Source organism: Taurulus bubalis (genome assembly GCF_910589615.1).
Source record: "Taurulus bubalis genome assembly, chromosome: 2".
Classification (NCBI taxonomy): domain Eukaryota; kingdom Metazoa; phylum Chordata; class Actinopteri; order Perciformes; family Cottidae; genus Taurulus; species Taurulus bubalis.
Genome location: NC_136590.1, coordinates 35,831,214 through 35,855,681, shown reverse-complemented (window position 1 = coordinate 35,855,681; position 24,468 = coordinate 35,831,214). Strand labels below are relative to the sequence as shown.

At 40.2% G+C, this 24,468-nt stretch overlaps 2 protein-coding genes across 2 annotated transcripts; both read right to left on the bottom strand.

The window, feature by feature from the left end:
* Window positions 1-792: 792 nt before the first annotated feature.
* LOC306750069 (four and a half LIM domains protein 1-like) lies at window positions 793-13,226 on the bottom strand. Its single transcript, XM_079233459.1, has 6 exons — window positions 13,151-13,226; window positions 3,162-3,342; window positions 2,880-3,054; window positions 2,425-2,594; window positions 2,118-2,304; window positions 793-1,942 (listed from the first exon to the last, which is right to left on the bottom strand). The coding sequence occupies exons 2-6, from the start codon at window positions 3,315-3,317 to the stop codon at window positions 1,791-1,793; spliced, it is 840 nt and encodes a 279-aa protein (XP_079089585.1). The 5' UTR covers window positions 3,318-3,342; window positions 13,151-13,226; the 3' UTR covers window positions 793-1,790.
* Window positions 13,227-16,212: 2,986 nt separating this feature from the next.
* On the bottom strand, window positions 16,213-24,208 carry LOC306753161 (sodium/hydrogen exchanger 6-like; the record flags this gene model as incomplete). Its single annotated transcript, XM_079237014.1, has 16 exons — window positions 16,213-16,515; window positions 16,883-16,988; window positions 17,239-17,327; window positions 17,461-17,491; window positions 17,597-17,750; window positions 18,307-18,418; window positions 18,783-18,896; window positions 19,241-19,329; window positions 19,514-19,629; window positions 19,955-20,098; window positions 21,818-21,923; window positions 22,054-22,166; window positions 22,303-22,379; window positions 22,643-22,720; window positions 22,990-23,189; window positions 23,932-24,208. 16 exons carry the CDS (start codon window positions 24,206-24,208, stop codon window positions 16,213-16,215), a joined length of 2,109 nt encoding a protein of 702 aa, XP_079093140.1.
* Window positions 24,209-24,468: the final 260 nt, after the last annotated feature.

Below are 24,468 nucleotides of genomic sequence, written 5' to 3'. Positions count from 1 at the left end.
AGGAATGTTTGGTTCTGAAATGACACAAACATAACAAGTAAATACACAATGTATATATTGAAAAAACTAGGTTGCAAATTAACCATGAACATTAAATATTTAAAAAAAACAATTGTTTTTGTATTCAAACAAAACCGTAGCTTCATGCTTGACCACCAGTTCGCTCAGAAGTGAAGTGAAGTTATGTTGTTCAAACTTCTTCTATAATTTTAGACCAGTCTATTTTAGATTAAATAATAAGCACACACGCACACACAAACACACACGGACCACCAGTCTAGCGCATTTGTTTAACCGGAAGAGGCCTTCCCTCCTCACTGCACGGCCAAACCCATTTATTTGCCAAACGCGTCGTACTCACCAGCAGTCAGCTCCTCCTGCTGTCCACAAGGTGCCTCAACCTCCGGGCCGTTTGGTACGCGCTACCTGGCTATATGTTTCTGTACCTGATGTTAACTATCTATGTAAGAGAAGGAAACACCATCTTTATTGAGATTTGTAGTAAAGCTTTTTGTTCTGTAAACAGGCTCTAGAAAAAGTGTGTTGCTACACTTCCTTCTTTACAGGGAAACCCACAGCATTTACAAATACATATTTAACTAACTGAGTTCCAAGTTCCTATTTTCACACAGACAGCTTTATACAAATGGTCTTGTCCCATTTATAATTATATCTTTATCTAATTGTAACATAGTAATACTGCCAAATAATGTGCAACATATTTAGCAGTTTGTTGCATGGTAACATGGACCCTTAAAATACATTTGAAATAAATAAAAACAAATACAATACTCAGTTTTGTATACAGTTTATTCCATTTTAGCAACACAGTAAATTGAATATATTCCGATCTCATATTTCAATTTTCCCTTTTTTAGAAGGGAGAATGGTTATAAAAAGTGCTAAAAAGTTGATTTTCTCAAAACATACAATAAGCATAGCAATCCCTTGAAAAGTACTGAACAATTAGAAATATGATGTAATTTAATGATTATTAAAAAATCTTTATTTAAAAACACCATTTATCGTTTTTTTTGGTCAGAGGAAAGTATCACCCTTCAAAAATAGAAAAAATAAGTAGACATTAAAGCATTGACATAAGCCGTTGATTTAGCTAAAAGATGAAAAATACAAATAAATGAATTTTGTAAACACATGATATTCTTGCTTTCTGCTAACACGTTAGCATACACTGTGTTGAACTCGTAAAGAAATCTGTGTTGCGAAGGAAAACGTGACATTTGTCAAAATAAAAATGTTTCATCTGACTTGTAGACTCATGTGCAGCATCATTAGATCTCTTTTTAGTATTTCAGGTCTGCAATGCATTCATCTGCTGCTCATTTATTTCAGCTGTAGGTGGCCGATCCGGTTTACTTCCCAGCTAAACAGGAGGAGTTGTTTCTTCAAAACACTTTGTTTATACTTTTTTTAAATGTGTTTTTTTATTATTATATTGTACGTGATCCAAGCCTCCAACAGGAAACCACACTCAGCGACATACTATTTATCTTTTAGGGACTATCAGGACAAAGCTGGTCAATACCATCGCTCAGCACCGTGTATGTTTTAGTGTTAGCATCAAAGCAAATGATCAACAGTGGACACAAATAACATTTGGGACACAATATTTCATCACTTTGTGGGTAATCTCCCAAAACGTCCCTTTAGTAATGAAGAGAATATTGAAATGGAGACTCTGACTTTTATGTAAAAAATAAAGAAACAAAAAAACATGATGACGATATACTGTATAAACCACTGTTAAAAAAGGACCAACCTCTTCAGCTTTACTTATTGCTGCAGTCGGAGCAGAGGATGTCTTTTCCCTTGGCTACGAAGCTCTTGTTGGACAGACTGAGGGAGCATCTCTTGCAGTTGAAGCAGTATTCATGCCAGGAGCTGCCCTCATATTTCACCACGTTCACTCCTTTACCAAAACCTGAGAGGAGAGAAGGGAACAGTTTGAACTTATTCCAACCAATTAATTTCATTCTTCCTATATAACATTTGAGAAAAAAAATCCACATCTGCAGATTAAAGCTGCTGAATGTTTCCCTGTGTGACGTCATCTGCATTTTTTGTCAACATAATCTGCAGTTTAATTTGAAATGAACCTGTGATGGGGTTTTGGCAGCCGCTGCATTTCTTCGCCACGGAGGTCTTGTAGCAGTCGACACAGAAGACCTGGTCCTGGTGGTTGGTGAAACTGGTCCCTGCCAGAGGTTTTGAGCAGGAGCTGCAAACAAAACAGTGGCTATGCCACGGCTGGTCCTGGTAGTTCACTCCTCCAGAGGTTATAGCCTGGAGACAGATGGAAGAGAGGAGCTAAAGTATGAATATTGATTATTGTTGTTGTTGTTCTTATACCTGTTGCCTTTAGGAATAATGATACATGTCTGTTTCCTGTTTGAGAAGTATGACCTTTTTGCAGCAGACGCAGTGTTTAGCGAACTTCTTGTCATAGCAGGGGCTGCAGTAAACGTCACTTCCTTTGGAGAGGAAACTCAGCGATCCGATTGGTCGTTTACAGGTGAAACAGGTGAAGCATTCGTCGTGCCACGAGTTCCCTTTGTACTCCACACTCTCCGTACCTGCAGAACACAAGAGAAACAGGCAGTTAGGAAGTAAAAGCTGCTTTGTTATAATTACAGTTATCGGGTTAATAATCATGTATGTACTTATATGTTTTGATGAATTTGTAAGTTCACTTCTTTTGAAAACTATATTTCCTTCATAATAACTCTTAAATCTTTGATTAGAATCCCCAAAGTCAGTTAACATATTGGCCAGTTTCTTCAAAAGTGCTTTTGAAATGCTTTTTGCTTTTCTTCTAATCTAACAGGACAAAATCAAGGTGTGCAGATCATCCGTCTTACCAGCCGGTATGGCTTTATAGCAGCCGTGGCAGCGTGGCGCATCCTCTCTGGAGCAGCACTTCCCGCACATGATCCGGTCGTCTTTGGTGCTGAAGGGCTCCTTGGCCAGAGGCTTATAACACTTTGCACAACGGAAACACTCCTCATGCCAGTACCGGCCCTTATGACTGAGCTCCTGATGGAGGAAGGGAGTTTAATGAGACGGAAAATAAAAAGCGACAGATCTGATAAGAAATGCATTCGTAAAAAACTCAATTGCAAGCTGATAACACACACACGCACCTTTGATTCCACAGGGATGGGTCGATGGCACTCGGCGCAGGAGTTGGCGCAGAACTTGGTGTGGCAGCGGACGCACACGGGCCTTCCTTCGTTGCGGACGAATTTCTTCCCCCCGAGGTCCTCTCGGCAGTAGAAACAGTGCGGGCTGTCCGCCATCGTCACTCCAAAGGGACACTCACAGCTAAAACACATAAACAAATGGTATTTTTGTTTCAGTTTGTCTAACCAAATTCAAAAGTTTCACATCTTTCCCACAACAGTGTTTGAAGAAGGCGACTTAAAGCCACCACATAGAGGTGCTGTTGATCCACTCTGGAGGACTTTTCATTAAACAAACCATATTTCCTGCTGCATGTTGCTGATTAGATGCCTTTTCATTGTGACCCAATGAACAGTGCCGCTGAAATATTTGTTTTGTGTAAAAGCATAGCAACTGGGTGTACATATCTGTGTTGCTGTGTGTTCACCTGTGTGTTTGTGCTTAGCCTTCATGTCAGAGAGCGTATGTGTGTGATGTGTGATATGATCTTATCGCTGATAATAAAAAAAAAGTAAAAACTTGGACAACAAAGGTCAATGGCTGATTTGAGAAGCGGGCAAACAACACAAGTTTGAATCCTGTAATCTGATGATGTAACTTAAAATCATATTTCAGATTCTGACTTTTTGCATTCACAAAGTAACTAATTTGCTCACAAAGTTGACTTGTTAAATTTATATTTAAAAAAATATGGTTTACATTTAAAAAACAGTTTTAACAGAAGTTCCTGAAACATCTACTGTGGGTGTTTTTCAGTGAAAATTATTTAAAAACTAAAAATGACTTAATTATCACATGAAACTACTACTTATGTTGTACTCTATTTACCATAACCTGCTACATGCATATGACTCAATCTGATGATATTTCGGATAACTGAAAGAAAAAAAAAGAGTGTATCAAACCCAAATCCAGTAGTGTAGTCTAATTATTAACGTTACACAAACACACAGGTCTGTTGTACTTTTGCTATTATAGTGTTTTCATTTTATGATACTTCACACAATTTTTGGAGGGAAATATCGCACATTTGACTTTATTTTGTTTCATGGTTAGCAGTTTAAAATTTAAGTTTTGAACTAAAACAAATGATAAATCATACAACATGTTGCGTTGTTCTGAATGAAATAAACTACCCAACAGTGTATAAAGTTGCTCAAATTAGCTCCAACTCAACAAACTACTACATTAAAATACTGCTTACAAATAAATGCATCAATATTGTTTCAACAACATAATATACAATAATATCACATTCACATTTTTCTGTATAATGCGCACTTTAACGTTCGGTACCTCTCGTAAATGTTGCTTATATGACTTCTGTAACTTGTAAAGGAGTATATTTGTACACTGTGTTCTTGGTAGTTTTACTGAAGCAAAGGGTCTGAATGCTCATTGCTGTCCACCTTCAACTGAAATTAAGTTCAAAAAGTATATCGCACCTGATTATTAAATTCTAACTACAGCACGTCTGCAGCATCCTTGTCTCACTGATTTATCACACAATATATTCCAAAAATCTCTCTCCCTAAAATACAACACTCATAAACTTCCTAAACATAGAACCAAAATCACTACGTTGATGACCGAAAGAGTGCTGATTACAGGGTCTGGACTTCTGATGGTAAATGATGCGAGACGCGACGGTAAAATCACAGCTACATAAAAGGCCCCGAATGTGGATGAAGAGATGGCTGGAGTCAGTCCACTCCATTATTTCCCACATCTAGTTCATGCTGGCTGACCGCGAGGAATTCTCCTAAACTGCTGCAAAGAGCTGTGTGTGTGTGTGTGTGTGTGTGTGTGTGTGTGTGTGTGTGTGTGTGTGTGTGTGTGTGTGTGTGTGTGTGCGTGTGTGTGCGTGTGTGTGTGTGCGTGCGTGCTTAAGAGAGAGGTGAATACATGAAGGAATGCCTGGTATGACTAATGTGGTGAGATGTGGAACGTTGACAACTCTTTGACAGAGCTTACACACACACACACACACACACACACACACACACACACACGGACCGCTCCCTTGTAGACCAACAAAACCACAAACTATAGCGTTCACCTCCTGGTTGGAGCGGCATGTCAGCACAGATTCATGAGGAAGTTCTGGTTTTGGCAGAGGAGTGACGTTACCACGAGTTTAGGCTGCGTACACACACGCTCAAATCCTCCCTTTTCTTCTGACTTTATTTCAACTCTCAGCAGAAAAACACAGATGGACGATTCCTTTTCATAGTCGAGGGCCGACAGATATGGGCTCGTTGATGGTGATACGCTTTTGGTGAAATCATGGTGGTCTTGATCCGTCACAGGTGGACAGAGTCCTGTAACATGATCTTTGGGTCCGGGACTTGTACTGCAAGTTGTTCTAGTTATAGATCCCACCACTGAAACGTGTTATTTTAAAACCATGATTTGTTATGCCAAAGTTTTTGGTTAAAAATAGGTTTATTTTTTAGGATAAGTCTGAGTAAAGATGATGATGGTGGGTAACTGAAATTAGAGTCATGACCTCCATATTTGTCCGAGCAGTCTCTCCTTTTTTTGGATCATGAACAGCTATTATACAACATACTGTCTGCCCTGCCAATATCCAATGTCTGAAGGGCTCTTTTTTCTGTAGTTTCAAACAAGAAGAAATACTGGAAATTGGTTTTAAAATAAACCCAGAAGGAAAACATCAATCAAATTTATAACAAGGTCAAGCCAGTCCAGGCTGGCTCTGTGTGGCGGCACTTGGCCGCTTCAGCAATGGACAACAATACTAACATGCTGGTATTAAGCATGATCATGTTTAGCATGTTAGCTTTCGCTGAGGGTAAGACATGTCATTAGCTTTGCAGCTATATCAGTATTAATCAAAGTACTGAAAGTATCGGACAAATCTAAATGTTGACCAGATGATAAATGAAAAGTCAGTTAAAGTTGTTACAGTTCATCCTGAGGAGGACGTTAATGTGTCGACCAGATTTCATCCGTCAGTACAACAAATACATGGATGCACAACAATTCATGGCAATCAACAGTTGAGATGTTTTAGTCTGGAAGTGGCTAGCCAAAAATAGAATTTGCAGTCCAAACATTCTGTCATTAAATTATGTGTTTTTGATTTACTCAGTGCGACTCTGAGGTTTTCTTCCCATTTTTCTCTTCACTTACTAGTCGAGGCACATGCTGACCAGTACTCATCAGATGACTTTACCGATGACGTCACTGTATACAATGAGCTGTTGTGACCTCTAGGATAATCACACTCTGATGAAACTTTACAAGCACAAACTAGAGATCTGGAACATTAGAGGATGTATGGCGTTACTAGATATATTGGCAATAACAGGGTTTCTGAGCAGTTTCCAGAACAGAAGTGCTTGCAATCCAATCGTTGATCAATGTAATTTTTGCAAAAATCTCTAGATGTCAAAAACCTTCCTCTTGTGGTATTCTGATGTATGACCTTCTTATACACCGACTATGTTTATGACTACAACAACTTGACTTACGCTGCTGAGTTGTCTCTCAAATAAATCTGCAGATTCCCAGCTTTCAAATATACTTATTATGTAGCAAACGCTGTTTTGTGACCCAGAGTCTGTTTGCCAACTATGTGGCTGAGGTTAAAGGTGCTGCTGTTAAACACGTTGATTAAATAACTTTTTTTGTGGTGTTGTCTCCTCAAGAGACAATAAAGCTACAAACTGACACAGACCTCATGTTGAGTGGACATCCTTCATCCTTTCAGTGAGCTGTCACTTCATTACTTATTAATGGAAAATCAGCGGCTGGTTTATTTGTTGGCTGGGAGAGGCGACTCATTCATCTTCACTGGAGGACAGCCAGTCCAGCCAACCAAAGCTAAGGTCTGCTATTTACCTGTTATCTTCACTTCCTGCCTCTCCTTAAACTAATAAAGATTAATTAATGTATGATTTTCTTTCCCTCCCCCTCTTATTCTTCCTGGCAAACTTGGTCCTGTGTGACACCGTGTGAGGAGACCACAGCTACCACTTACTATGTGGCTCTGAAAGGCTGCAGAGAAGGCAATAATAATAATAACACTTGGCTACCAGCATTATGGAAATGTTATCTGATGGCAGGCAAACAATGGCTGAAAGGAAGCGAGCCAGTATCCACACAGGTCTGGAGAAAAATAATCAGGTTTCACTGACGTCAGACGACTCTGAGGACAGTGTCTCTGCATGTCTTTACTTTGTTTTCCTGCAATAAATGTTCTGGCTGTGTCATGGCATGAAAGAACGTATACATAATTTTATTGTATCTGCCAATACAAAACTCTCTTGTTTGATTGCCATGGAAACAGTTAAATGGGGAAATTAAGCCGTGTCACGCAGTTGCAGTGCCAAGGACAACTTTAAATCTGTTCGTAAAGTGACATCATGGGGACTCGAAACCCATATAAATTAAACATAGATTTATATGGTTAGGACTTGGCTTTTGGTTTACTTTACTTACTTGAGGAGAGGCATCTAGTGGTTATGGTTCAAGGATAAGACTGGTGTCATATATAATAATTGCAGTCTGCAGCTACTTGATATTTAAAACCACCACAATGATTTAGTTTAAAACTCTTCACTTATTATTCCTTCTTCTATTGTCTGTGCTCTCTCTGTCACACCTCTGTTAAGCTTTCCGCCACCTGACTGCAACAATTAGCTCTGCGGTTGGAGGTCTGTGGTGTAAAAATAAAACACAGCGAGGTGACATCATGCCATGTGGACAGGAGGAAAATCTTGCACACAGTTTATAACACATGGGGATGATGAAGACCAAAATAAGTGAAAATAAAGTAACAACAGAGCAAGAGAGAGAGAGAGAGAGTGTGTGTGTGTGTGTGTGTGTGTGTGTGTGTGTGTGTGTGTGTGTGTGTGTGTGTGTGTGTGTGTGTGTGTGTGTGTGTGTGTGTGTGTGTGTGTGTGTGTGTGTGCTGGCATGAGCTTATCGCTGAAGAATGTAACGGAAAACTGAGAAACAGGAAGTCTCCATCAGAATGGTGAAGTTGGCACAATTCAGCCACACACACACACACACATACACACACACACACACACACACACACACACACACACACACACACACACACAGACACACACACACACTCAGACACATAATTCTCTCACGTACTGACTGTTTACATTAACATCTCATTAAAACTACAGATTCACTGCCCTGTCTGAACTCATGTTACATTCAGTCTGAGCTGCAGGTGATCTTTGACTTGTGTGGCAGCCGGTAGAAAATCTCTCAATGGGACTTCCTGGTGGTTTAAAAATAGATTATAGTTGGAACTCTGAATGTTCAAAATACTCATTTTAAATTCATCCACACCTGAGCTGTTTAATGCCTTAAATGTTTCTTCAACTTGTCTTCTCTTCATCGACATTTCCTCCTATCATAACTGCAGTGTAGATTCTAAATTAGGAATAAATAAGGTTAAAAAAAGGTCACTCATTGTTTAAATGTCATGTTGTGGTGGTTGGGAAAGAACTGACCTTTACATTGTTTAAGTCTAACGTGTTGTGGTTGTCACTTAATAATGGTCTTGAAATGATTATGTTGAGAAATCCTGTTCCTTTAATGGCTTATACTTAAATAAACCAAAACATTAGCAGTGAACTGTGAACGCATTATTGAGCTGTTTTTGTCTCACAAAGCAAGCCAAATAAAAACTAAATTGGGGTCACAACCAACCGATTTTCTCAATTTAATATAATAAAAAAAATGGTGAAAACATTTTCAGAGCTCAAGGTGACGTGGTCACCCTGCTTGTTACGTCTCTCCAACAGTCCCAAAACCTAAGGAAGATAATCACTTTCCAAACATAGAAGGCTTGAAAATGACTTAACGATTGATTGACTAACACACTTGATGCTTATACTTTTCTTTCCTTTGACTAATCAATACCACTAGTGCATTATTGCTGCAGATATAAATACAATTTTGACTTTTTTGCCTTTCAGAAATCTGCAGCAATGTTCAACTATCTTACAAAACTTAATCCACTGTAGAACAGGAAGAGATGCATCAAAGTGAACCAACAATATTCTTTTCGCTTGACTTTGCTCTCCACCAACTCCTGAGGGTTATATCTGTCTCTTTAGCTGCCAAATGCTCCACTATGTATCAGAGGCTTTCCCCTGAAAACAATACAGGGGACACAGTAAGAGTGAAGCAAACAGTAAAGTAGGCACCTTTAAATCATAAAGATGCTTAAAAAGGTCAGAGGGAGTGTCCTTTGATCCATCATTAACATGGGAATACGGATAAGAGCAGCTTTAAAGACCACTGCATCTCCCATTATGGCCCAACCACAGCAACATCACACTGGGAGCATTCCCACCTTCTGTTCCAGTCGTGCCATCTCAAAAATAAACACACAATATCAGTATTTGAAACTGAGCAGCGAGTTCAGATAAAATTTGTACTCCCCATCAGCCGACAAAGAAAGATAATAGTTTTCTTTGGCTCCGGTGAGGCACATTCCAGACCGTGGAATAGAGCCGATACAACAGATCTGAGCGAGAGCGAGAAGGAGAAACGCAGCATTTCTCACTACACCAGCACAGACAGGATGGTTTTACCAGAAGCTGCTGTTTTGCTGTACTTCAATCTCTCTTCATCTGAGTGAAACGCTCTTTCTGTTTCTGCACTCATATTCTGTTCTTGCCTAGATTCAGTAACTGAGATGTATTTGAGAACAGAGCAGCTGACAAAACAGGACCCCTCAGCAGCAGCAATGTGGCCAATTTCCATGCCCATGAGTATCTATGACATTTTGTGTGTGTGTGTGTGTGTGTGTGTGTGTGTGTGTGTGTGTGTGTGTGTGCTCCCCACATTGGCTCCTCGTCAGTCCTGTTGGAGCAATACTGAAGGTCCAAAGCTACATTTAATGCTAAAATGACCTAATGGGACATTTGAGCCCTCAGTTCTGTCTTAAGTGCTTGTTTGCTTCCAAACTCTCCCTTCATAAATCTCCAACCAACCAAATCCCTGCAAATCTCAGTTTATAACCATTTTCCTAGATTCCAACCCTAACATCAGAGACCACACAAATCCCTGACTTGAACTGAACCATTTCTAAACGAGTGCCAAACATGACCATTTAGAAATAATATACAAACACTTCCATTCAGGAGATCGAGCATTAGATCATTTACCATCAATTTAACCGTTAAATCACGAGGCTGAACCAACTCCCAGATGGGTGCCAGATAAAAAGGAAAAACCAACGTAGACGAGTGTCTTAGTAGGGCCACCACAAGTCTCCAGAACAACGTCAATATTTCTGATTTTACAAGTCTCAACTTTACAACTCTGAAGGGATGAAACTGCCTTCTCACAAAAGCTATTCACACCTTTGCTGTTTGATGACGGCGGTGGAGAGCGGTGTCTGACATGTAGCTCAAAAATCTCCCATAGACGTTCGTTTAGCTTGATATCTGGTGACTGAAGACATACCATGAATGATTATTTTCATACCTCGAGTGAGGAAACATCTGTATTTGTTAAGTTTCTCCACTCCTTTAAAATGTTCGCCCATCTGTTACTATTTATAAGATTAAAGACATAGTTTGTTAGCTGACAGGAAATATGTCTCTTGTTGAGTGTCAGAGGACAAGATGGATTCCATCCTCATGCCTGTGCGTTAAATATGAGCTACAGTCAGGAGATTGTTAGCTTAGCTCAGCAGACTGGAAACAGCTAGCCGGGCTCAGTGGAAAGGCAACAACATTTGCCTACAGTACCATTTCTAAAGCTCATAAACTTGTGATATTTTGTTTGCTTAATCCTTTTAAAAACGAAAGTGTAAAGGTTGTGGTTTTACGAGTCGCCTCTGGTTGCCTGGCAAGATCTGGATGGCGACAAGACTCCAGAAAGTCACTGCTCCAAGCCAAGAAAAATGCATGTTTTACACTTTTGTATTGATGAAACAAATGAGATATAATATATACAATATATTTCAATGTTTATCTTAAGATGTGCTATTTTTTTGTTGCCTTTGTACAAAGTCATGATTTGTTTGTGGATGCAGAGCATCCTGTTTATTGGACAGATATAAGTGTGGTATCAATACAATAACTATAAAATAATATGTTTTATCTCCCAAAAATGAAAAACCTTTTTCTAACATATCATAACATCTAATCATTTAATTGGCAGCTGATGCCAATTTTTCTCGTAGATGTCCTTGGGCGGCTTCGATATCGATAGCTTTGCCTCCTTCCACAAAATAACACAAAAGCTTTCAGAAACACTGATTAATATCAGTGCATTCAAACACATCACAACAGGCTTTACTGGCCGCGGGTAAAAAATAACACTCTGCCAAGGTAACCTGTCAAAACGTATTTAACCTTCATGTTGTTGGAGCAAAAAACTGCTGAACTGCATTAAAAAAAACTCTATTAAAAACATGGTGTGTACCATTGGGGATAAATGAACAGAAAAACATAGCGTCTGAATTCACATTCTATCCTATTTTTGTCACGACAGGAAAAACACAGTTACCGTGACATGTCAGACAAATTGCTAAAAGTCTTACGAGCCTGTGGTGTATTTTACGGGACTGAGCTCATAGTAATTTCTTAAACATGCAGGCACCATCTTGGTGTGTGTGTGTGTGTGTGTGTGTGTGTGTGTGTGTGTGTGTGTGTGTGAGTGTGTGTGTGTGTGTGTGTGTGTGTGTGTGTGTGTGTCAGGCAGAAAAAGGTCAGTCACACATATGGGTCTTGGTTTACTTACTTTCTGTGTGTTTATCCATGTGTGATAGTGCATGCTGTTGGAAGTTACTGTAATACTGCAAGTACTTCCATATGACTGTTAAAATCAGCAACATTTATCCAAACGTTTACCCCAGTTGCAACATCCGTAACACGATGTTTCCTTCTGTAATCTTACTGGAAAATGTCTCCTTCCCCTTTTAGTCTTGTTTGTTCAGGTTCATTTAACAGACAAATTAGTTTTAGTAGAGTTTTCTACATCATAAGGGTTGCAGTCACACACTCTCCTGTTACTCCCTGTGTGTAAAACAGAAATAGTTTTATCACATAAAGATCCTGAATTTACTTTACAACCACTTGCAGAGTAATGACAACTGGTGGAGCCAACACTGAAGCCAAATGCATCACTTATGCACGCGCGCGCGCGCGCACACACACACACACACACACACACACACACACACACACACACACACACACACACACACAAGACAATGAAAAATAGCAGTAGCCTACAGGAATTTTAATTGACCTCTGTGATGCATTTTTTAGCCTCAGTGGTTCCATCACACTGAGAGAAAAAAGACTTCCTAACTGGAAACAGATTTCAGGAGCAGCCCAGGCTTCCACAAGTCAGCATGTAACCGTAACTCTCTCTCTCTCTCTCTCTCTCTCTCTCTCTCTCTCTCTCTCTCTCTCTCTCTCTCTCTCTCTCTCTCACACACTCACTCTCTCACACACACACACACACACACACACACACACACACACACACACACACACACACACACACACACACACACACACACACATTTACATAGACAGACAGCTAACGCCCCAGACGGACTTTAAGGTCTTGTTTCCTCTCTGGACATCAAACTGCCTGCAATTGAAATATGTACGAAATCCTAAAATGTGTGACAGATGAAGAGAGTTACATGCCAGGCGGCTGCACATGTGTGAGCGGGACACACTGTATATGTGGCCACACATTAAAAACAATAACTTTTATAACGGTCACATAATTAACAATGCACTAATAAAAGATAGTCAAAGTGCGGCGCGCGTGTTGGCAACCTTTCCATCACCTAACTCTCCAAGTGCAAACTACCAAACAGCACTGCAAGCAGCCAAACTGGTTTAAATGTCAGAACAAGTTTCAGAAGACGGAGGCTTGGTGAGCCTGCGTCCAGACTGTGGACAGTAAATACACTTACCGGGTTCAGGGTGATGACTGCGGCGCTCGCGGACCTGTGCGGAGGCAGCGGGTGTCGGCTTTAACCCGAGACCCTCGCGCGAATAAGTACTGCCATCTGCGGCTGCGTCAAGCTGGACGCAGAACAACCGAGACTAGAAACGGGATGCCGTGCCTTCAAATTAAGAGCATCTGCTCGAGTCATCAAAATAAAAGTGAATGTGACGTTCACTCACAGCAGCTTTTTGAGAAGATGTCAGAACGCGCTGAAAAGACGCTGGCCTCGTTATACTCGCTGGTGTGTGTAATAATGCCATTTTTACCAGTTTATATATGTTGCCACTTGCCAGTATAATTTGAGTAAAGAAAATAGAGCGTGAATATTCATCTTTGACTTTGGAAATAGTTGGCCTGCAACAAGAAACAATATGAACTCAATGGCCACCAATCCTCATCAGCCGATAGGTTTTCTGCATTGTCATGAGGCTCTTTGTGAAGAGAACATTGCACTGCAGTATCAATACGAAAAGTACGTATTTGTTTTAAAGAATGAATGATGAAATGTATGTCAAATAAATAAAAAGCGAGATTCTTTAAGCCTTAATGGCATAAAGACAAAAAACAACTGCATAATCTGAAAGAGAAAACACTTGACATTTGCAAGAATTGTTTTTATTATCTTCAGGGAGGCTACAATTGCAGATATCAGACTGAGACACTGTTGTTAAAGCAGGACTACACAGGGAACAATCTTTTGAATCAGAGATTATTTCCCCCTCAAAAGTTCACATTTTAAAAACATTCACGTATAGACTTTGCAGGTGTACCTTTCACAAGTACAACGGTCACTAAGCATTTCTACAGACAGTAGAAACGTAAACATTTTCAGATTTTTTTGTTTTAGTTGCTGTGCGGTTGCTATTTTAAGATGACAAATGTTTCTTCAAACTTCCCATATAAACATAGTATGTTTTTTTACGGTTCAATAACATTTAAACAACAAATGAAAATATACCGTACTGATATAAATAATGTAAATTCACTCGTCCTCTGGATAATTATGCAGAATCTCAAACCTCTTCTTAAGAATAACATTTATATTAAAAAGACAACTCGTGTGCAGGTTGACACAGTTAAACGCACTTTTGAACATTTTAAAATGGGATTTCTTTCAGGTATGAATTTCTACCTCAGTCATTAAAATCAACCAGCAGAAAACAGCACAAACAAGGGTTAACTAGGGAGATGAAATATCTCTCACTGAGGTGGGAGCAGAATATACAGTTTTGATTGCCAAACAAGGAACGAAAAACACTGCATTGGTAAAAAGTCAGCGGCATCCTCCTGTCTTTTTCTTGATTTTAGAATATGAGGCTTCTTGTTGAATTCATTTGGAATACATATTCCATCATTTTTCTCTACAATAAATATCAGTGATATGTATTTCCCATTAATGAAAGTACAACATTTTAGTGTGCACTCTTTTGGGATCTCCACCTACTGGCCTAATTATACTGGGAGCACAATATTCAACATCAGTCAAAGGGTTTTGTGTCATAAGAACCAAGAAAGATAATTTTACTGCACATTAGCAAATCAAAATATGTACAAAATCTACATTAAATAATTGAATTTCTGAATAGGCACTTTAAGTCAAAACAGTTCAGTCAGCCCTCAGTCATCTTTGATGATACGACGTCACAAAGAAAACGGCAGTTCCTTGTCTTTTTTTAAAAGAAGATGAAATTAGATGAAAACAGAATATCCAGGAACAGACATGAGCCCTGATAACTACATTAGTAGATTTGGACAATATCATTCTGACATCATACACACAAACTTATAAAATACACACAGAGGGAAGCTATAGTTTTCAATAAAGTAGAAGGATCTGCTACAGAACAGGAAGGAGAGACTTTAACACCCACGGTAAAGAACACACTCCTCGGGTGAATATCCACCTCCCTCATGACTTCCTTCCTGTACGATGTCGCTCGTGTGGGAAGAGTTGTAGTGCTTTGTTAGGGAAAAGGTGCGTAACAGCCTTTCACCAGCGAGCAGCCCTATTTTCAAACCGAGCAAGATAATCATTAATCAAGTCACAAAACAATAAATAAATAATAAATAAACAAAATAAATCATTATATAAATAGATATTTTTTGTTAAATAAATAAATGAATAAGTAAAAAGACTGATCAGGAAAAAAAGAAACAGGCAGTGCAGTTTGACTTTTTCGGGCCGAATGGTATGTTCTTATAATCCTGTTGCACATTTTTGTTTCTATCAAAATTCAAAACTACTAATACTGCTTCCATTAGAGGCGTCAATGTCCTTATCTAGTAGCTCCCAACTCGACCAATCACCTTCTCTACATATGAACTTTGAGAGGGAGACAAACATACCGGACACTTACCAGTATAGTCTGTGGACAGATGAGTAACATTAGTAATGTGGGTGTCGTGTGACTATTCTTTAACACCACTGAATGTTAGTAAGTGCCTGTAAAATGTGTTAAATGAGACTTAGGTTATCTCACAAATACTTGTAGGAAGCTAGACACATACAGGTCCTGTGGTCTGGAGCAACTTCACCACAAAGAAAAGGGCAAACTGCATATGTACCATTTAGAGCTCTCCCCATAAAGTCAAAAGGTGTTGGGGCTTTTATAGAGAACAGCACTGGCATATCACCACAGTAGTACCAACGTAGGAGCAAATACAGCCCCATTTCTTTAAGCTTCCCCAAATGTGCCTCTTCTAAGTATCCTTTAGACTTGAGTTGCACTTGATTTACAGTATCTTACATGTAGTGCATTCACAATCAAGATGACAGTAATCCACCTAAATTAGTTAAATCAAGCACTCCTGAAGTCTGTCACCAAACTGGGCCTATTTTAAAACCATTTTAGAGAGCTGGTCTTATCCACATGGCCACTTACGTGAAGCAGTTTGTTTTACAATAACAAATCCAAACAAATAAGCTAACAGATGCCATTTTCTTGTGAAATCCAATGAGATGATTTGTGTTTTTTTTTTTTTTTTAAGCTGAAAACCACAAACTGCATCCTGATAGTGTAAACCTTCTTACAGTCTGTGCCTGCGAGGTTCAGAGCGCGGCGGGGAGGGGGGCGGGGGCAGGGTGACGGTGGTCGGGGGCTCCACCGGGTCATCCATGGGCAGGACCAGGCGGGTGCCCCTGATAGCCACTTCATGTTCCGCTAAGGCGAGCTCGTGATCCAGACCTTCATCGGACGCCCTTTCGCCGGAGGAGTGGTTGATGGTGCGGCCGGATGCGTCCATGCTGACGGTGATGTCGGCATACATGGAGCTCACGCTGGCATCATTCAGGATGAAGTCCGAATCATCGTCGTGGAGCCGGCCTTCGTTCTGGAGATTACAAAGAGAAACGGAAAATATGTAAAGCAAGAAAAGCAAGGGAATAAAAAGATGACGATGAATACAACCACAGAAGAAGGAGAGAAGACATGAAAAAACTGCAACTTCAAATTACAGCGGAATACAAATTTCAACAAACAAGTTTATGACCCGTTAGGATTCCTAAATAATTCTTTAAATACATGGACAAACACTAATAACTGTGTTTCAAAGGTCATTCTTTTATGTTTTAAATATCAAAGTAAATGACACTATTAAATCAGTAAATATCCATGTATTTTAGATGGTCCAGAAGTTACTGAATGCATCTTTAACAAGTGCCACTTTAACTGTAATACGTTATGCTGTGTGTCCAAACCTCATAGGCCTGTGGGCTGGTGAGGCACCGGGCCAGCGGTCCACAACAAGTAGGCATCGTAGCAGTGAGAGGAGGGCCGCTGTGCGTCAGGAGGGGCTTCAGGTAGCTGGAGAAAAAACTTGTGTCAAGGACTATTAACAGTTTTTACAACACCTACTTTCAGTTAAAACAATGTAATTGTTTAACAATCTAACCATCATCAGTGACTTATCTGTGAACCCGCTGTCCAGAAAGATGATGTTACTGGTGTATATTTCTTCCAGTTTGGAAAGAGCACCCCCTGGTGTCCAAAGCTGAATCAATCATCCACACCTCTGACGGGAGGATCTGTAAATAGGTGATGGCTCAAAGGATACTTGTGGTCGAAGTTATACCAGATCCTGAAGGGCCAGGCGCTCTCATGTTTGGTGTTCCTCCGCTGGGACCCATCCAACACCGCTGAAGTCTGTTCAGCAAAACATTTAGTTGTTTCACCACTTAAACATTTCTACTTACATTTAGGGATATCAACTTGACAAAGCAAGCACAATACATACATTTTCAAAAACAAATGAGTTCAATCTGTGTGAATTACTTACAGAGTGGTCTTGATCAGAGTCCACACCCACCCTGAAAGAGAAAAGGCAGCAGCAGTGACTTTGACAGAGAAACATTTGATGGACGGAGTGAAACACACAGAGAAACAAATTCAAGCAAACAGATGCACAGCCTTACGGTATGCTCATGAAGGACAGCATGGGCGTGGTGCCTCCTCCACAGACCCAGACAGTGAAGAAGACGATTAGGAGTGTAGTTGAAAACATCATCTGGCGGGCATAAGTCGCCGTGTCTCTGATTGAAAGAGCAAAGGTCATCGCCCCACGCAGTCCTGGAAGGGACGAATAACAAGACAGTGCGAGGTTGAGAAACTGTGTGTGTTTCACTAAAAGACAGCGTGGGCGAGACGTTGAGTGAGGCTTTGAGCATTATTTCATTTATCATTAACCCAAGAAAAGCCACAACATACTGTGTATTTAACTTAATGTTGCTGTACATTTTTTACTAACCACTGCACATTAGTTGGCAAGATCAACAACCACAGTGTGTTGGTGCAGGTGTTGTTTCTCTCAGTGCTGTTGGTATGGAAACAATTATGTGCACTGGCATGTAGGGGACTTCCATTATTAGCTAGTTTCAAATGGAAATGTCAACTGATGTAAGAGTTACTGTATCTACGTAGGTGTTGTTGGTCTAGAAGGAGACTGTCTTCACACAAAAATATCAAGGCTAACATGTTTTTAACAACAGGGTTTAATCATCCTTTCCACTGATTTAATGGAACTAGGTTCCAGCTATAAAGTAGTTTATTAATTTTGTTCCAAGCCTGAGAAACTTAGAATGCTTTCCTAGTTGACGTCGGAGACTTTACTGTCACAGCTCTGTACCTGCAAACATCATGACGTGCTGAAATTTGGATCCAATTTTGTTCTTGCGGCCCAGGTTGAGCAGGAAGGACAAAGGGTAGATGTTGGCAGCCCTGCCCAGAAACACTGCCACCTGCACAAGGAAGGTCAAGGACACAACACACAATGACACAGCAGGGGCAGCTAGGATGGAACATAATCGTGGGTAGATGGCAGTTTCAAAAAGCATTGAGTAATCAGTCTTTTACATGTTGCTGTTATTCTTGGGCTCCTTCAATCACTGAAACCGTCTTTAAAACACACATACTGTACGAATATACTATTATCAGCATTGGCAGTTGTTATTCATAACTGACAATAGTCTATTACAGATTTATTTTAAAGTATGAAATCAAAACATTTACGGGAGTGGTTATGTGCAACAACAATCATCTCCAGATAACTAATCGTCTCTGGAGCATCCGGGAAGCACGGACAGCGATCAGCGTAAAGGATACAAAGGCTCCGACGATGAACATAGGGTTGAAGACGTGTGACTGGAAGGAGAAGAGAGTCAGACCCATGTAGGAGAAGATGAAGTTCTCTGCCAGGAAGTTCAGAAGCTCAAACAACTGATGGGGAAGAGACAAACAATCATTGCAAACCAACTGCATAAAACTAAAACCGAGAAGTCCGCATTGCATTCACGGATGCAAGGTGCCATGGGAAAAGGGTCTCGTAAACTTTGCATGCATTCCCTTTAGTCGTGAGATGATTCGTGATGGGATTAGTGCCAAATGTTACCTGTATTGTCTAATTTACAGAGAAAAATGTTATTACATTGGTAATTTAAAAATATTCTTGCACCATAAAATCATCCTTAATGATCGGACTAAAAACAGAGACGGAACCAGAATGGAGGTAAGATTTACATAAATTGAGTAAGAGTGACTAAAGATATGTGATTGTACATCACCTGTTTGGTTCTGTCCTGAGAGTCAGGGGAGAGATTGTTGAAGGTGTAGTGAGCCTGAGTAATCCCACAAAACAGCACAGCCACGACGCCTGAATAAAAACAAACATACACAGGTGTCACTTCATAATCCCTCAAAACCCATTGAATTATACTTCACTGGAGGGCGTCAAAACTATTTAAAATCAGCATTACTTTCATGAAATGTGAATCTAAGAGCAGCTAAAGTTATAGTGAAATGTATTACAAGTTTCTTTAGAAGTCAGAATTGTGTACCTGTGAACCCGCAGGCCTCGGCTAGTAGGAAGGTGCTCCAGGACATGAGGAAGAAGAGAGCTGTTTCCAGCAAGGGGAAGTCCCTCAGCTTAGTGAACTTGGTGACGTGAAGAAGACTGAAAGTCAAGGAGCCAAACAAGAGGTAGCCCATACACAGTCGACCTGCAGTGTACAAATGGAAATGAGGGAAGTAAGACTTCGCTGTGGAAACTGTATAAGTAATTCTCTTCTATCTTATTGTGCATGGACACAATCCAGGCTACTCCTACTGGAACAACAACAACAGCTTTTGTGGTTGAAGCTGCCCATACAATGATTAAACAGAAGCATCTTAAATGAGTAAGTAAACCCTCTAGTGTTATTCTATTGCTGCCTATCTACCTATGCATATAAATGCATATAAAAGTTAATTATGTTATGGTGAGCAACGGGTGAAAGGATATGAGAGCCGTCATGAATCCAGTGACCACCCCAAGAGCAAAAGATCCACTAAAGACGCCAAGGAAGACGCCGAAGGATTTCAATATGGCCATGGCCTCAAAGCTGTGGCTGTTGTCTCCTGAAGGCTGGTACGCCCCAATGGAGCTGAAGGGCAGATAGACAAGAGTATACGAGCAAATAAAAACATTGACGTGGAAAAAGGAAATAGGCAATTACTAAGAATCCAGACAGGGGACCTGGTTACATGTTAACCACATGCTCTCATAAAGAAACAAAACAGATATTGCAAAGTCAGGCATCAAATCAAACCTGCAGCAACCCAAATCCAATAATGGTCGATATCATCAGCCTGGTGTTTATCTGATTTTGTATAGATTTAGAAGATTTTGTTTTCCCCTGAAAAAAGGCAGCACAAGACTTAAAACACACGGACTGGAGTTGGGTTACACAGTCACAAAAAGGGAGGAAGTTAGGATCTTGCATGCTTAATTCCAACTGGATCTTGGATCTCTCAAAACCATTCCAATATCCAATTGATATCCAATAAGAGTATTAATAAGTAGAACAAACTTATTGTTGGAATTAATTGTAATATTTTTTATAATACATTATGAACATACTTATAATGCATTACAAAAAAATGGGTCAGTGAGTAATCAGCAAATATGAAGTATTATGATACCTGACCTTATGAGGCATAATAAAATGCTCTATAATGTGTTATTGTTCTAAAGCATTATGAATATGTAGGAGTGCTTATAACTATAATTTTGCAGCGCTATAAGCCGATTATAATGCAGTATAACTATGTTTCTAATGCATTTTAGACAAGGGTTGGCAAACAGTGTTAAGGTGCTAGCCATGAAGAGTGGTGCCCAAATGACATCAAAACCAACAACGTAAATCAGTAGCGCTAATATTCAGCAATAATAAGCATGTTATACTCTAAAAAGCATAGCGAAAAAGTGACAAATCAGACAAAGAATGGATATGAAAGGGTAGCAGGGGAGAGCAGTGATCATCCTGGTTGGTGGTTCAAGGCTACATTCTAAGTAAAGAATATGCATCACAGCGACCGAGTTGAGATGATCAGGTTCTAACCCTATAACTCTGGCAGCACAAGCACTCAAACAGCGCACCCACCCACCCACCGGGGAGTGAATGTCTGGTTTTCTCCCAGCCATTCCTCCTCTCCCTCTGGCCAGACTGGGCCATCATCACCTGGGGAGCGCACAGCTCCAGCCCCCCGTCTACCCTGCTTCTCCAAGCGGAGGAGAACGCTGCATACATACGTACAGGTAGGCGGTGAATGACACGGACAGGTGAAGGAAGGCAAGCAGTGAAATGACAGGGACTGATGTTAGTATAAGTGTCCATTTATATACAATGTACAACACATAAAGCTGAAGACTCACAACAGTGCAGGTCGTTAACACAGAACTAGAAATTGAGAGGATAGGTTCACATTTAAGTCTATCTCAAAGCAATACTTACATGCTAATGGGAATGTATTTATCCTGTCCATGCCAATATTTAATTCAAATGCAATTCTAATTCAAGTGATGATTATTTAAATCCACAGTCATCGTTCTGTGTAAAACTAAATGTAAAACTTCGTCTGAACCTAGACAGACAAAACAAACTGTATAAATATCTTTCAAAGTCACAGCTTTTTAGTTTAGTTACAGGCAACTAATAACTCTTGAAATGTGCATATTGTTTTGAGACAGACTTACAAAAATGTTAAACTATCTTTTAATGTGAAACTACTGTTGCTGTGCTGAAATAGAAGTGGACAATACTGTTGTTGCTGCGTGGGCTGTGTGTGTATATATCTGCAGTGTGTAATTAATTAATGCTTACGAAGAGAGTACGATGGCCACAGCATCATTGAGGACACTCTCGCCAAAGAGTAAAGCATACAGGTCCACATCTACTTTTAGCTCATTGAAGATAGCCAGCACCGTCACTGAGGCACAGAGGAGAAAATAAAAAATACACTTCAGAGTATAAGACACACAAATACTGTAAAGCAGGACAGGAGCGCAAGAAAGCGTCAAACAGAAAGACTATCTAATGGCTAATATGGCACTACCTACCTGGGTCTGTTGCTGAAACAATGGCCCCAAAGAAGAGGCAGTCAGTAAAGTAGAAATCTCCCCCAAGCTGGCCCACAACTTTCATGAAGGACACTAAGCCATACATGATCAGCCTAGGAGGAAAGAAGAATGTGTACAAGTCAAGACACTGGCTCTGATTGCCCATTCAACAAGCTGATCAATTACAACTACTCCGTTACTCTATTTCAGTCTGAACGTATGTATTCCAGAGATTAACAAATAACCTACCCAATAACAAAGCAGGAGATAACTGTTCCTATGAAAGCATAGGCCAGGATGGAGCCGATGTTTCTGAAGAAATGTCTCTGGGAAAGACAAGGTCACAGATGTATTAAAACAGAGGCTGTCTAGTACCAGTAGTTAGGCTGGGGCCATATAGACAAATATCACAATGATCATAAAGAAGTATCTCAATATGTTTGCAAGTGTGTATGTGGAAAAACAATCATCGAAAAATAACAAAGGACTAATAATAAAAAGTAAACCGCATCTTCTAAAGGTCTCATTTGTGAACAATCTGAATCTTTAAATTACATAATTAGTGTGTCATAACTCCAAGTCCTCTCACCCTTTTCAGACTGTAGCCGGCATGGAAGATGATTGGAGGCAGCAAAATGTTGAAAAACACTTCGGGGTCAAAGGTCACCTGAAGACAGACAGTAAGTTAGCAACCAATTGCATCGGTTTGTGTATAAAAACTAGTAAATTAAGATAATTTGACAGCCAGGATTTTTATCGACAGAGATTATGCTTAGATATATGTCAAGGTTTGCAGAAGCGGTTTATTACACTACAAGACATATTTTCTCCCATTTGGCACCTGCCATCTGGTACTTTCATACCAGAGGGGCACACACACAAAACAAACTACCACTTGCCCCCTCCACTAAATCCCCCATGTGTTCACCCCCTTGCCTTTCTCAGCATCTCATCGTCCTGCACTTGGTGACCTTTGCCCCGGCTGACTTCCCCCTTCAGAGTGTACTCGTAGAATCGCCCACTGACGTTGACCAGCAGAGTAGCGGGACTGGCGTTGACGGCACAACCGAGGATCACGTCACTTGTGTTCTGGGGCACATGGACGCCAAAACGCAGGATCACACCCACCAGCACGCCTTCAAGGAAAAAGAGGGAGAGGAGAGAGGGAGTGAAGCAAAAGCAGTTAGCCAGGGATCTGTAGTAAATGATAATAGCAATAATCTTCTTTATTTATATACAGTGGCATTGATCAAAAACACATGTCTGCTTCACAGAAATTAAAAAGAAATGTCTTTAAAAGAGTTTTGCAGGAGGACAATGGTGTTGTTAGTGTGATTCTTTGTTCTATTTAAAAAAAACTGTTTTTAATTATGTGGCTGTGCCAAAGACTTGAATTAGAATCGGGTCTTACAATAAACAAACAATAACCGCGACAAGTGAATTATAGGTATTCATTGAGAAAAGAGATGATCTAGTCAACCAATTCAAAGCTGCTCCTCACTGCGTACTAAAAATGACTTGTCGTCTAATTAGACAAAGGGGTGAGTAGCTTTTTTCCAGCTGTTTTGTCTTATATTTACTTAACAATTACCTGAGTTATTAGAGAGGTGACAGACCACAAACTCGAATAAAAAGACAACAAAATGTCAAATTCCACACCCCAATGTGGTTTAAGTAACTATTGTGGACAGTGGATACTGGACACATAGTATTCCTATTAAATGCGAACACCTGTGCTTATACATAATATCGCCCATGTATCTTCTCCCCTGTATCTTGACATCGGACAATAATAACAATAATAATGGGATTTAGCCAGCTCGCGGAGGTCCACTGATCAGCTGATCGATAGATTGACGTGACCCTCAGAGGTCTTACCGTAAATCATGGCGAGTCCCGTTTCGTGCAGGAACCTAAATCTCCGGTGTTTGAACAACCATATAGTTAAAATGGTGAGCGTGAGGAGCATGATGAATATGAGCAGATTGGCGCTGTCCTGTCGGTGGCTTTCCTCCGCCAGCCTCTCAGTGGCGACGTTGTCCATCGCGTTGCTCTCGCCTTGGCTCCCGACGAGCAACAATGTCAACAGAAAAGACAACAACTGAAGCGCCTTCGACGGTTTAACACCAAGAAGGCTTCTCGGTGTGAATCTCATTGTGGTTTTCTGTGAAACGGTTACATTTGCCGTTGAATTAGTAACGGGTTTTATGGGAAACTATAGTGCTAAGAGGAGAAACGGCCAAATGACGGCTTCTTCCGCAGCCGTTATCAAAACATTGTAACTTCCGGTTCTTCAGAATAAAAGTCAGCCCACGACTACGCGTAGTTATTACACAAAACAGCGACCCCTTTCGCTCTTTACAGGTTGACCTTAGTTACACAGGCAAACGTTGCACGAATTAAATAATTAACAAA

Coding starts and splice junctions, on each gene's coding strand:
- LOC306750069 (XM_079233459.1), bottom strand. CDS start 3,317: ATGGCGGACAGCCCGCACTGTTTCTACTGCCGAGAGGACCTCGGGGGG. Junction 3,055..3,161: donor CCATCCCTGTGGAATCAAAG/GTGCGTGTGTGT, acceptor TTCCTCCATCAG/GAGCTCAGTCATAAGGGCCG. Junction 2,595..2,879: donor CTATAAAGCCATACCGGCTG/GTAAGACGGATG, acceptor TGTGTTCTGCAG/GTACGGAGAGTGTGGAGTAC.